The 13,954-nt window shown below is 45.2% G+C and overlaps 1 protein-coding gene across 1 annotated transcript in view; it reads right to left on the reverse strand.

Moving 5' to 3' along the window:
- The window catches only part of LOC127006426 (uncharacterized), a 50,202-nt gene that overhangs the window by 6,447 nt on the left and 29,801 nt on the right, over window positions 1-13,954 (reverse strand). Inside the window, exons 5-7 of the mRNA XM_050876378.1 lie at window positions 8,567-8,666; window positions 1,446-1,606; window positions 1,031-1,175 (exon numbers count right to left, since the gene is read on the reverse strand). Coding sequence (XP_050732335.1) covers window positions 1,031-1,175; window positions 1,446-1,606; window positions 8,567-8,666 — 406 coding nt within the window. The remainder of the gene's footprint in view (window positions 1-1,030; window positions 1,176-1,445; window positions 1,607-8,566; window positions 8,667-13,954) is intronic.

Raw genomic sequence — 13,954 nt, forward strand, 5'->3', positions numbered from 1 at the left:
TTCAACTTCTTTCAGTAGAAGACCATCACAACAGGAAGTACGCGACTCCAGACTGGAGGCTGCAGAACGCTTAACCTCAGACCTTGCTATCATTTCCGATTGGGGCAGAAGGAACCTTGTGTCCTTCAATGCCTCAAAAACTCAATTTCTCCACCTATCAACTCGACACAATCTTCCAAACACCTATCCCCTATTCTTCGACAACACTCAGCTGGCACCTTCTTCAACACTAAACATCCTCGGTCTATCCTTAACTCAAAATCTCAGCTGGAAACTTCATATCTCCTCTCTTGCTAAATCAGCTTTCTCGAGGTTGGGCGTTCTGTATCGTCTCCGCCAGTTCTTCTCCCCCACACAGTTGCTATCCATATACAGGGGCTTTGTCCGCCCTCGTATGGAGTATGCATCTCACGTGGTGGGGGCTCCACTCACACAGCTCTCTTGGACAGAGTAGAGTCTAAGGCTCTTCGTCTCATCAGCTCTCCTCTTCCTACTGATAGCCTTCTACCTCTTAAATTCCGCCGCGATGTTGCCTCTCTTTCTACCTTCTATCGATATTTCCACGCTGACTGCTCTTCTGAACTTGCTAACTGCATGCCTCACCCCCTCCCGTGGCCCCGCTGCACACGACTTTCTACTCATGCACATCCCTACACTGTCCAAACCCCTTATGCAAGAGTTAACCAGCATCTTCACTCTTTCATCCCTCACGCTGGTAAACTCTGGAACAATCTTCCTTCATCTGTATTTCCTCCTGCCTACGACTTGAACTCTTTCAAGAGGAGGGTATCAGGATACCTCTCCTCCCGAAATTGATCTTTCTTTCGGCCACCTTTTTTAATAATTTTTAGGGAGCAGTAGGGGCTTTTTTATTATTGTTTCTTTTTTGTGCCCTTGAGCTGCCTCCTTTGGTGTAAAAAAAAAAAAAATATATATATATATATATATATATATATATATATATATATATATATATATATATATATATATATATATATATATATAACTGAGACCTGAGGCCAGGACCCACCACCCCTCTGGCACCCGCACCACTGCCTTCTCGGGTGCGTCGCGGCGACCGTCAGCCCCCTGCGGCACAGCTTGTCCGGCAGCAGACTGGTGCCTCCAGACGCCCCGCCCGGGTGCCCCGCCTCGCTCATAACGTTCCAGACACACTGTGGACGAAGAAGAACGAAACTTCATTCTCATTAGCAAATGAAAACATTTTTTATAATAAACTATAATTCATTATTTCAGGGTCTTCTAAATCCAGACAGAGAAAAGAGCATTTGGAAAATAACTATTGACACTATAAAATATAGAACAACATAGTATCACAATTTCAAAATCACACTGCACCGATAGTATATGTCGTGTGTGTGTGTGTGTGTGTGTGTGTGTGTGTGTGTGCGTTCGTGTTTGGATGGGAAGGTTTTGGTGTATACCTGAAGAGAGGGGGCGAGGGAAGGAGAGGAATAGAAGGGGCAGACTTCGTGGAGAGGAGTGGCGTCGCATGTGGTGGGGGCGGTGGGGGTGGAGATCGCGGTGGTGGGGGTGCCGCTGGCCTGCCCGGCAACACATCGTCCCTGGCACCCATCGGAGCACACTGGGGGGAAAGGTGAACAGGTGTAGCCGTATTATTTCTATATAAGAGAATCCACCGTTGATAATAAGACAGTTCCCCTCCCCTCTTTCATTCATTCTCAGACATAACAATAAAAAATTCTTTGAAACAGATTATCTTCATGTAAATTTAATAAACCATTTTAATAAATCATCAAACTCATCTCATTGCAATGAAATTCCTCCCCCTTGAGAACAAATTTGCTCCTCCCTTTGGTTCATTCCCAGATGAAAGAAAATATAGAAAACTTATCAATAACAAAAAATTAAATACTATTACGCAAATTCTGTTCTAGATATCAATCAAACTTTTGTCAGTGCACGAGGAAAAATTTCCTCCCATCTTTAAAGTCTTCCCAGATATTTCCGAACCCAATAATCCAACACCAGTCACACCAGCGCAAACTGCTAATCGATCAGTCACAAAATATTTCCCATAAAAAAATCTAAATTTCCACCCTGTTCTAGTTCATGCCCAGACATAACAAAAGAAAATATCCCAATGCCCTAAAAAGACAGACACAGCCACGCTAGCACAAAAGAGCAGTCAATTAAACCCGTGACGGTATATCATTATCATTAGTCCATGCAGACGCAAAAATTATGAATGCGCAACACCTGCATGACTGGCTGGTATTGACTCGTCTCGCCTGTGCTGGGTGCCGGCATGTCTGTCTGTCTGTCTGCCTCGGGTCGTATATAACAGCTATTTGTTCCCTTCCCCGGCTACAATAAAGTGATCTTGTCAGTAAGCGTCTAAATTGATGGGGCGTATCTTCTTCCCTTCCAATGTGTATGTCTTTCTATGTTTTCCACTGAATAAGAGATTGTCTGTATACCCTCGCCCCCCCCCCCCCCTTCTCTCTCTCTCTCTCTCTCTCTCTCTCTCTCTCTCTCTCTCTCTCTCTCTCTCTCTCTCTCTCTCTCTCTCTCTCCCTCGAGGGGGCGTGCCGTGCCTGTACCGCCAGTCTCCTGCCGGCATGGCGTGGCTTGGCGTGCGCATCCCGACCGTGACTTGCCCGCCCTCGCCGCCACGCTGGCCAACGAGCAGCCGGCCAGGGAGGGACGTCCTGGAGGAAGCAGAGGCAGCGGGAAGGGGGAGCATTAATGTAAGAGGAGGGAGGAGAAAGCGAGGGCCGTGCGATACACCATCGGGGGATCAAGGGCCTCTCCTCACCTCCTCACCCACCCTCCGTCCCATCCTGTCTGGCATGACGGGTCTCCATCACGTCACAAGGCGCCAGCGATTTCATTTCTGCGACACACGAGCATCATCAACGTATGGGGAGAAAGGAAAAAAGTGCATTTAACTCTTTCCTTCCCTTCCTCCCTCCTTCCCTCCCTCCCCAAGCGAAAAGCCTTTATCACGTCACGAGCCGCCATGCAGCGACTCCATTACTGCGACACTCAAATATTAACGAAAGAGAAAGGAAGAGAATGTGGCGGAAGAATGAAACACTATTCTTTCCTTCCCCCCTTCCCTTACAATGCAACAACACTTTATCACGTCACGAAGGGCCAGCAGCGCAACCACTACGACATGCCCTGAGAATGGGACGGCCAGAACTGAGGTGCCATCACGCCCCATCGGCTCTATGGCGTTGCTCTCGACTTGGAATCCTCACCGAGACAACGTTTGATTAGCGTTTACAGGATGGCGTCCAGGCAAATGTTGCATGACAGGGATTTTCACTAGTAATATTAATTTTCATTCGTAAAATCAATAAAGAATTAGGTCATACATTTACACAAACTGGCACACACAGACTATTAATAATGCAGGTGTATTTGGGTGCCTGCACACACACACACACACACACACTCTATACCCCACCCACCCACCCACACATACAGAGTGGGTGACAGAGACAGACACAGACAATCAGACAGACATACAGTCTGACTGACTGTCTGACAGACGGGTAGACAGACAGACTGACTGACTGACAGACGGGCAGACAGACTTTTTTTTTTTTTTTTTTTTACGTCGCTGCCTGTTGCGCCGGTAGGCATCTTCCTGGTGGGGCCTGATGGTCGGCCCAAGGCTTCTTCCAGGTGGGGCCTGATGGTCGGCCCAGCCCGTTCTGGCGCAGGCGAGTGTTTATAGTGGCGCCATCTTGCATTGGCTCACGGTGCCCCCCCGGAACTCGTTCTTGATTCGCTTGGACGGCTTCCTCTAGAGTCCGGGTTGACGGGTGGTCTTCAGGACAGCATGTGGGTAGTTTTAAGCCACTCGGCGGTGACTGAAAAATCCGAGTGGTAGCGTGGGGATTCGAGCCCGCGTCGTCCATCACGCGGTGAATGTGGGCCCAGTACGCTACCATTTCGGCCACCGCCTACCCTACCCTACTGTGAAACAGACAGGCAATGTGTGTGTGTGTGTGTGTGAGTGTGTGTGTGTGTGTGTGTGTGTGTGTGTGTGAATGTGAGCGCATCCTCGTGCGTGGGAGAGCATACACTCGCAACAATATCTGTTTTGTATTATTAAATAAAAGCCGATAAATTTCATATCAGCACCTCGTTCAGTAACAGGCTCTTCAGACACTTCACACAGAAACATCAGTAGCTACTAAGCAAAGCCGACCGCAGGACATTGGTAACCGCACCGCAGCCCTGCGCAGCATTGCAGCGCACCCCAAAAGAGGTGTGGGAGGCCAGTCAGCGGAAGTCGCGCTAACTGCCATCATAAGTGCGAGAAATGAGTATCAATAACAGCACTTTGCGTTCCCGGAGGGCAGAGGGCGTCCGGGTGAGGTGTACGTGTGGGAAGCAGCAGCGTAGCACAGTCTGTTACACTTGTGCGGCCGTGACCCGCGGCCGGTGCTGCGTCCACCTCAACCCCGATACACACTCACACACACACACACACACACACCAACAACAAAAAAAAGCTGCACTCATATAGAACAAGTGAAGGCTTTACAAGGATAGACAAGACATTCGCATTATTTCCCAGACTGAGAATGCTTATTTATATTAAAGCGAGAGAAAATTCCATCATGAAACTCGTTGGACAAGGCGACACGGTATCTCCAATATTATTAAAGGCTTGCTAAGAAGAATTTAACAAACAGATTGGCATAACATAAGAATCAGGACAGACGACGAATACTTTAGCAACATTAGATTTGCAGATAACATACTCGAACTAACTGATTTTGAAGTAAATTTACAATAAATTATCAAAAAATACACAGAATCAGAAAGTAGTTATGAAGAGAAAGAAATATGAAGAAAACAACGGTAATGTGCAATGACCAGTTGAAGGACGACAAATAATGATCGGGAAAGAAAAACTTGAGTAGGGAAATGCACCTATCTATGACCAGTGCACTTAGAGCCCAAACGAAAGAAATTGAAAAAATTATGGAAATGAGTAGGAGCGCTCTTAGTAAACATCGTAGTATCATCCTCCTTGAAGAGAAAGGTGTAAGATCAGTGCATTGTGCTAGTCCTGACAAACGGTGCAGAAACTTGGCGCCTCGGAAGAGATCAAGAGGAAAAGCTAAGAAGCGCATAAAGAGGAATGAAAAGGAAAATAGTCGGTAAAACAGAGAGAGAGAAGCGAGCATCATGGATTTGAAAAGAGACAAAGATCAAATATATTCTAATGACGATTTATAGTACGAAGTATGATTTGGCATATCATGCTTATAACAGATAACAGGGGGTCACCAAATTAAGCGGGATATCCAGAAATTGTAGGATAGGTCAGGGTAGCCAGAGGACCAGGTGGAGAGATGAAGTTAAAGCATCAGCCACGGCAGGATGGAGTATACTAACATCAGATAAGAGGTGGAGAGAATTGGGGAAAACCTTCGTCCTGCAGTGGATAGTAAAGGCTGATGATGATGACGATGATAAAGATGATATTGCTAATGATAATGAAGATGATGATGATGATGAATATAATGTGTTCTAAAGCAAGGAGTAAATCGACTTAAATCTGAGTAGCAAGATAAACACAATTTGAACATCACGGTTACACAACAGGTTAACAAAACGTAATCTCATCACCGAAATAACATTAAAAAAATTGAATACACACACACACACACACACACACACACACACACACACACACACACACACACACACACAAACGACTCGTATAGAACATGTAAAGGCTTTCTAAGGATATACAAAGAATTCGTAACGTTTTCCATACTGAAGGAAATTATTAATATTATGTAGTACAAACCAGTCCATGAAAACACGACGGAACACGCCTTCTCTTCAACACACTGGCTTCCACTCGACGCTCTCCTTCTAGGACAGCAGTTTTTTGTGCCTCAAACGCCCTAAAGTTTCTAAACCACAAACTAAATGACGCACACCTCATAAAACGCATCTCACAAGTCAAGCTCTCAGGAAATGACTGCTAATTGGTCTGCTTGATTGTCAAAAATGTAATGCAATTTTTTTCTCAAATTTTCAACCCATAAAAAGTATTACGAGCGTTGGCTGAATGCACAAAATAATGAAAAGAAACGAATTATAACACGCAATCTTCCCGGCACAGTGCAGACATCCGGGCATAAATTTCATATTCCATAGGTACCAGTTTTGTTATCATCCAAAGAGACGCTAAGAATGAGGAAACGGATAATACAGCAAAAAATAATATATATATATATATATATATATATATATATATATATCTATATATATATATATATATATATATATATATATATATATATATATATATATATATATGGGTAGCGGTGGCCGAAGTGATAGCGTACTGGACCCACATTCGCCGCGTGATGGACGACGCGGGTTCGAATCCTCACGCTACCACTCGGATTTTTCAGTCACCGCCGAGTGGCTTAAAACTACCCACATGCTGTCCTGAAGACCACCCATCAACCCGGACTCTAGAGGAAGCCGTCCAAGCGAATCAAGAACGAGTTCCGGGGGGCAGCATGAGCCAATGCAAGATGGCGCCACTATAAACACTCGCCTGCGCCAGAACGGGCTGGGCCGACCATCAGGCCCCACCTGGAAGAAGCCTTGGGCCGACCATCAGGCCCCACCGGGAAGATGCCTACCGGCGCAATAGGCAACAACGTAAAAAAAAAATAAATAAATAAAAAATATATATATATATATATATATATATATATATATATATATATATATATATATATATATATATATATATATATATATATATATATATATATATATATATATATATATATATATATATATATATATATATCAAAATGAAATAAAAAAATCAAGTCTCGCCCCGCTTCTTGACACGCAGAAAACAAACTATTTCGCAGTAGTGGCCACCAAGCAGGACGGTATGTTAAGCAGCCCATTAAATTAGTGATGAGTATTCATAAAACGGAAAAAAATCGGCTACTGTATGACACGAACAATACAAGCATTTTGATGTGCTGCGCATTTGGCATGAGCTGCCTTCGGTGTTACATGTGTCACTTCCCTGAGCAACACACTTGATGAAGTCATTACCCTTTAACCCTGACATAGTGGCGATCACTAAACCACCGCAAGTGAACTCAAATTTGGGTGACGTTGACGGGTGCAGTGTGTTTTACCGCCTCAGGGAATTCCGGAGAGGTAGAGGATTGCTAGCGTGTAGTCGGGGAACTCTCCACCCTCAACGCTAAATGTAAACGTGCCCAATAATGTGGAGGCACTGTGGACCAGTTTTACTCGCCGTTCCAGTCAGGTTTCGTCAGTCATTATCTGTGTAACGAGCCACCCACCCTGCTCGTTAACCACCTCATTACTACTCATTGGTTGACCACCTCATTACTACTCATTGGTTGACCACCTCATTACTACTCATTGGTTGACCATCTCATTACTACTCATTGGTTGACCATCTCATTACTACTCATAGGTTAGCCACCTCATTACTATTCATTCGTTAACCACCTCATTACCGCAGTGGACACTGCGTGTGAGCATCGCTAGTGCTAAAGTTGTGTTGTGGGGACAAAACAAATTGAACATTACTGTCATCATGTCCGGCCTGACACTGCTGCCTCTTCTCTCAGCCTTTCCTACCTATGAGCAACAGTGACCATGTATCCGTCCTCTGGTCCTCCTCTTCCACCATCTCACACCAGTGTGACGCGGCACACAAGAAATTCCGCCCCACACTTTACCCAGAGATGTGACGGTTTGGGGATTGGCTGGTGAGCTACCACTGGGTCGAGGTCCTAACAGTAAACGACGTCACAGGGACATTGAATAACTACCTGGCCCCGGTCACCCTGGGCAATCACCAGTTTTTCCAATTAAGACTATACAGATCAATCCAGCAGACCTCCCTTGGATTAAGCACTTTACGGAGCAGAGGAACAAAGACTGTCGCACGAAACAACAGAGTTAGTGATCATAGCAATAGTGATTCATTAGGGAAATCAAAGTGAAGAAAAGGGAGTACTACCCCAACAAGATCACCATTTCGGACACACCAGCACCAGCGAGTGGTTCTCTAGAATTTGTCAGCTGTGTAGTTTGGATGCCGTCGTTTTTTTTCTTCCTTTCCATCTCTTTCCTCGAGGAGGTAGTTGGTGAGCACAACAGCAAGGCACCATCTCAACACCATCTACCTTCATTAGTTGGAATGCGCGCAGAAGTGGGAATTCGGACAAACGCTGGGCACCTTATATCCCAACTTCAAAAGAGCCAGTTGCAACAGTACCTCATGCCTGACCTCTGTCATCGGAACCTGACACACTTCGGGACCTCGTTCATCACTAATCAGCAACACCGCACCCTGTTGCCCCCTCAGTCCTCACCCTACCTGCACAACACGATACGATGACACTCCACAGCCCATGCGAACACGCACAGACAGATACAGGTTCACTCCAGTTCCTTCCATGGTGAAGCTCATCAAATTCTCCCCGAACACATGACCATTCCCCCTTGCCCTACACACACTGGTACTCACAGATCTGGCAGCGATCTTGGTTCCAGCACCTCAGCCTATCACACTTCTTGGCGCCGCGACATCGCTCCGAGCAAGGCTCATCACACTGGGGTTTGTTTTTCTGCAGCGGGAGACACAAATGATAGAAAACCACTTAGCGGCTAGTCACTACCATCAGCAACAGCAGCCAATAGCATTCTACTGCATGTTAAAGGCCTTTTCCAATATCATCACCTCTGAATTAGTGTATTGCATCCTGCTCTGGTAAATGTCCTAATTACATCTCTCTACGGAGCCTGACTCCTCTTAGTATTCTTGGGTTGTATCTCTGATAATTTGGCTGCCCATTTATAAACAATTCTGCGCACGCTAGAACCCACCCAAACCTATTTTTTTCCATTCGTCATTAGCATATTGAAACTGTTTTCAGCGGATTAACTAATTTCTCACATTAAAGTAGGCAGCTCATGAGCGAAAAAAACAACACTATATAGCACTGCTCCCGCATAGAGAGCAAAGTAGGAGGTCAGATTTGGTTGGAAAAGTGTCGATACTCCCTTCTTGGAAGCGTTCAAGTCATAGGAAAGAGGGAATACAGACAAAGAAAGGCTGTGCCAGAGTTTACTAGTGAAAGGGATGAAATAATGAAGATGCTGGTTAACTCTTGCAACATGGATTTAGACACAAGGGGAAGCCAGAGTAGTAAGTCTTGCAAAGCGGGGCCGCAGGAGTGGTGCTGTATTGCAGTCCTCAGGGACTGCAAGGTGGGTAACGAATCTTCGAGCCACAACGAGGCTGTGGTAAGCACAGAACAGACTGGCGACGGTGGCGGCAGCGGTACTAGATATATTCGCTGAGGAAAAACTCTCGCCTTGATGGTAAAAAATGCTCGTCTGGAGCACTTATACCGTTCTGAGAAGTTTTCCCTAGCTCGGGAACATCGAACATAGAGCTCGTCAGTCTCGGGGTTTTCCCGTATCCTGAGTTATGATCCCTTACCCAAGCGAATTCGTCGTCTCTTCCAGTGGGGAATCCCTTGCCCCGTGACCGTCCGCCACGCCGCCAAGGTTGGGCGTCACAGACGTTGGGAATGGCTGGCCTGCCGGAGAATGACTGCCTGGTCACTCAGGGTTGAGGTCTGCGCTCCGAGGCCGTTTGTCACGCCGTCATGGGCGGGCGGCACATTCCCTTTGAGGACATCGCTCTGCAGGAGAGCCACGCCTTGGTCCCTCAGCGGAGGGCCGCATCGCCGTCATGGGCGGGCGGCAATGTCGCCTTGAGAAGGGCATCGCTATCGTAAGAGGCACGCCCTGGTCCCTCAGCGGGGGACCACCACGCCGTCATGGGCGGGCGGCACGGTCCCCTTGAGAAGGGTCCGTTCAATCCGGCTGAAAGTTTTGTGTATGCACAAAACTTTCCGCCGGATTGAACGGACCTTGCCTGAGAGGGAACGTATTCGCTGAACGAGAAATGAACAAGAAACGCATGGGAAAGGAGACGAACGGATTGAAAATTTTGCTCCCCGTCGGACGTCCGTTAACGTAAGGTGTGAGAGTAATCTAATCTGACAGCCTCGGGCAGCAACGGAGGCAACTTTCATCACCGGATAATATTCTTTTGCAAATGTTTGATCTGTCGGACGTCCGTTTATGCTATCCGTCAAGGTGTGACTACAGCACCAGCGAAAGTAAATTACATCACTTAATGAAACTTAGCAACACCTACTGTTCTTTTCTTTATTTTCTCTTTTTTATACGGCCGCCATTTTTTTGAACTTTTTTGACAGATTTATTTTAATTTTTCATCTTCGAGCCTTGAAGATACTTGATCTTTTACTTTGTGATGGGATACTGCTGCTTTTTTTTTTTACAGTGGAGGAAACAGTTCAAGGGAAAAAAAAAAACAATAATGAAAAAAAAGCCCGCTACTCACTGCTTCTACAAAGAGTTAAAAGGAGTGGCCGAAAGATAGGTCAATTTCGGGAGGAGAGGTGTCCAGATACCCTCCTCCTGAAAGAGTTCAAGTCGTAGGCAGGAGGAAATACAGATGAAGGAAGATTGTTGCAGAGTTTACCAGCGTGAGGGATGAAAGAGTGAAAATGCTGGTTAACTCGTGCGTAAGGGATTTGGACAGTAAAGGGATGAGCTTGAGTAGAAAGTCGTGTGTGGGGAGGCCGTGGGAGGGGGGGAGGCATGCAGTTAACAAGTTCAGAAGAGCAGTCAGCGTGAAAATATCGATAGAAGATAGAAAGAGAGGCAACATGGCGGCGGAATTTAAGAGGTAGAAGACTATCAATAAGAGGAGGAGAGCTGATGAGACGAAGAGCCTTTGACTCCACTCTGTCCAAGAGTGCGGTGTGAGTGGAGCCCCACACACGTGAGATGCATACTCCAGACGCATTCTTACTACTACTACTACTACTACTACTACTACATCTCCGTCGCCGCCGCCGCCGCTACCTGGAGGGAAGAAAAAAGCACGAAAGAGAAAAGGATATTATGAAAAATAAAAGGAAGGAAGAAAAGGACGAAGGAAGGAAGGAAGGAAAGAATTAAGGAACAAAGGAAAGAAGAAAGGAAGGAAAGAGGGAGGGAAGGAAGAAAGAAAGGGAGGAAGAAAGGAAATAAGGAAGAAAGGAAGGAAAAATGAATGGTATATAGGATAGAATTAAAAAAATCATTATAGAAAAAAAAAGAATGCGAGGGAGAAGGAAAAAAAGAGAAAAGAAATAAGGAAAAGGAAGGGAGAATAGAACAAGAATATCCAGAAGAAAGACAATTCGATAAAAAGATATTAAAAATTGAAGGATAATACAGACGGTGGAAACACAGAAACATGAAAATACCGGTGGCAGAATGCCAACTTATTGGCTGATAAAGAGCTTGCCTACTCAAATGATTTAATCTGCATTGCAGTCACTTCAGTGCTCGCAGGGCAAATGAAACCACTGCAGTACGTGCGTTCACTTTACTCTTGTCGCAACGAAGTAACGGTCATTTCGATTTTTAAAGGAGTTGACAGTTTTCGCACATACTACCTCTGCAGAAAGGTTGTTCCACTTACGGTTGACTCTGTAGGAGAAAAATTCCTGCCACATCGCTTGAGTAAATAGACCGCAGTTTCTAGTTCTTGGGTTGTTTTTTAGACCAAGGAACTTGGAGGGATCGACGTCAAGAGGTGAAGTCTTACAGTTGACTTATATAAGGACAGCATTATTTTTGGCGGCGATACACGCAAAGTTCCTCGCTATGAACCCGAGGATTATACTGCCAATGTTAAAATGCTTTTTTTACAGTGCTTTGAATGTTTCAATTTCACTGCTGAATGTGACTCCCAAGATTCTATTCCTTCTGCACGACCTGCAGAGGCTTACCATGTATACTGTTTTTATGATCAATATTTCTGGATCCCAAGTGCTTGACTTTTTCAGACCAATGAATGATTTGATGAAGGTCCGTTTGGATAGTTTCGCAGTCGTAAAGGCCTCTCCACCCACTTTGGTGTCGTAAGCAAACTTGTCTAGGGGGGATTTCAGTCCTGTTTCTAAGTCGTTGATGTATATGATGAAGAGAATGGGTCCCAGCTCTGACCCTTGCGGTACTCCACTAGTGACTGGAAGCCACTCAAAAGGCCGTTGAATAACACTCGTTGTTTTCTACCGGTGAACCAACCTCTTTCCACGGATTCAGATTGCTTCCTATACCTGCTGACTGTAGTTTCTTAAGGAGCTCGTGTAATAACTCTTCAAAGGCTTCCTGGAAGTCCAGATAAATAGTACAGTTGGGGATGGGATCATCTCAGTTTTCATATATAGTCCAATAGATTTGTAAAGCAGGAAACTTCAGGAGATCGGAAATTACATAATTATCTAGAAAGCTGAGAGGTTTGTCTAATAATCATAAGGATTTTTACCTGCTACTGGTGTCAAACTTATGAGCCTGTAGCTTAAGACAACTCTCTAATTTCCTTTTACGAAAATCGGTTTTACGTTCGCCATTGTCGAGTCTTCAGGGATATTGTTTAGTTGTAGCGACCGATTGGATCATTTTATATGAGTGAGTGGTTGGAGTCCCAGTCAGCAAGACCTAGCCAACGTTAGGACAGTTAAAATCCCAGATTGTTATTGAATTTCAACTCTGTATTTGTGCGGGAATCCCATCATATTGTTGGGGGGAGGGGGGGGGGGGAATGCGCGCGTCTCCACAGCTCTGACGCATCATCCCCAGTCCATCGCTCTCTTTCTCATGTCAGCAATACACTAAATGAAATTATGTATTAAATATTCTGTATGCATTAGATAATGCTATATAGTCCTATGAATGTGTCGCTTTTTAGAATAATAGCAATGAAGTGTATAAATTCAATAACACGTGACACTGTTGCTCTCCGACGTTACCAGCGATCAAGTACACCATATCACTTCCTCCCTCACCACTACGCACGATGACAGCTTCTTCAACTCGCTCATTTGCTCCAGAGCTGCAGAGCCGAGTTTCTCCTCTCAACGAGGGGAAAAGTTGGAGGTGAGTCCTATAGTAGGTAACTCTGTGCTTTGAGTTAGTTTTGGCATTGCTGTGGCAACGGAATTCACAGCTGAGTCGAACTAATTTCGTCCCGTCTGGCTATTGGACTACATGCACACATTCTAAACAAACCTAATGAAATCTAGAGTGCCCTTACTAAGCCAATGGTTTATGTGTGGCTCATAGCGCCGGTAGGCTACGTATATGACAGGGACTTGGTGATCGGTCCTTAGCGGCGCGAACACGTATTTTTTTATAGTTTATAGTTGCGCCGTTATATCATACCATTTGGTCCATGCTGCTCCCCCGCCCCTCCCCTACGTGATTTTCTTGACACAAGCCGCTGTGGGTTGAAGGGTGGTCATCTGGAGAGCAAACGGGTAGTCTTCGGGTATTCGAAAATAGCTGGAAATTTCAAGCTGGCAACGGTATGACACGATCACAAGACTTCAGGATCACCAAATTCCTAAGCTGACCACTCAGGCACCGCACAGGCCCTACATACATACCATCTAGGATATGTCAAAATCGACTATGTAGCTACCTACTTGTTTGACGTATGCACACCTTCTTGTTCCCACGGGACATTCTGAGCCACTTTTTACATGAAAAATATCATAGTTTGTTACACAATAAAAGGGACCGAAAAAACAGGTTTTGCTAATGCAGGGAACGAGGAGGAAGGCTTTCTGTTGGCAGTGTTCCCTGTCTTCAGGGGAACTTGATCACTCTAAGAAACCAAAGGAAGAGCACTGTTGACCAATCACATTGCACAGGTTTCCAAGATAATAGAGCTTAACAAATGCCGCCTACAAACAACCATTAATTTCTTCTTAATTCTAAACTTGCCTTCAAAAACGTTCACTGTAGATTGACATGCAACATT

The sequence above is a fragment of the Eriocheir sinensis genome, chromosome 32, assembly GCF_024679095.1.
Source record: "Eriocheir sinensis breed Jianghai 21 chromosome 32, ASM2467909v1, whole genome shotgun sequence".
NCBI lineage: Eukaryota > Metazoa > Arthropoda > Malacostraca > Decapoda > Varunidae > Eriocheir > Eriocheir sinensis.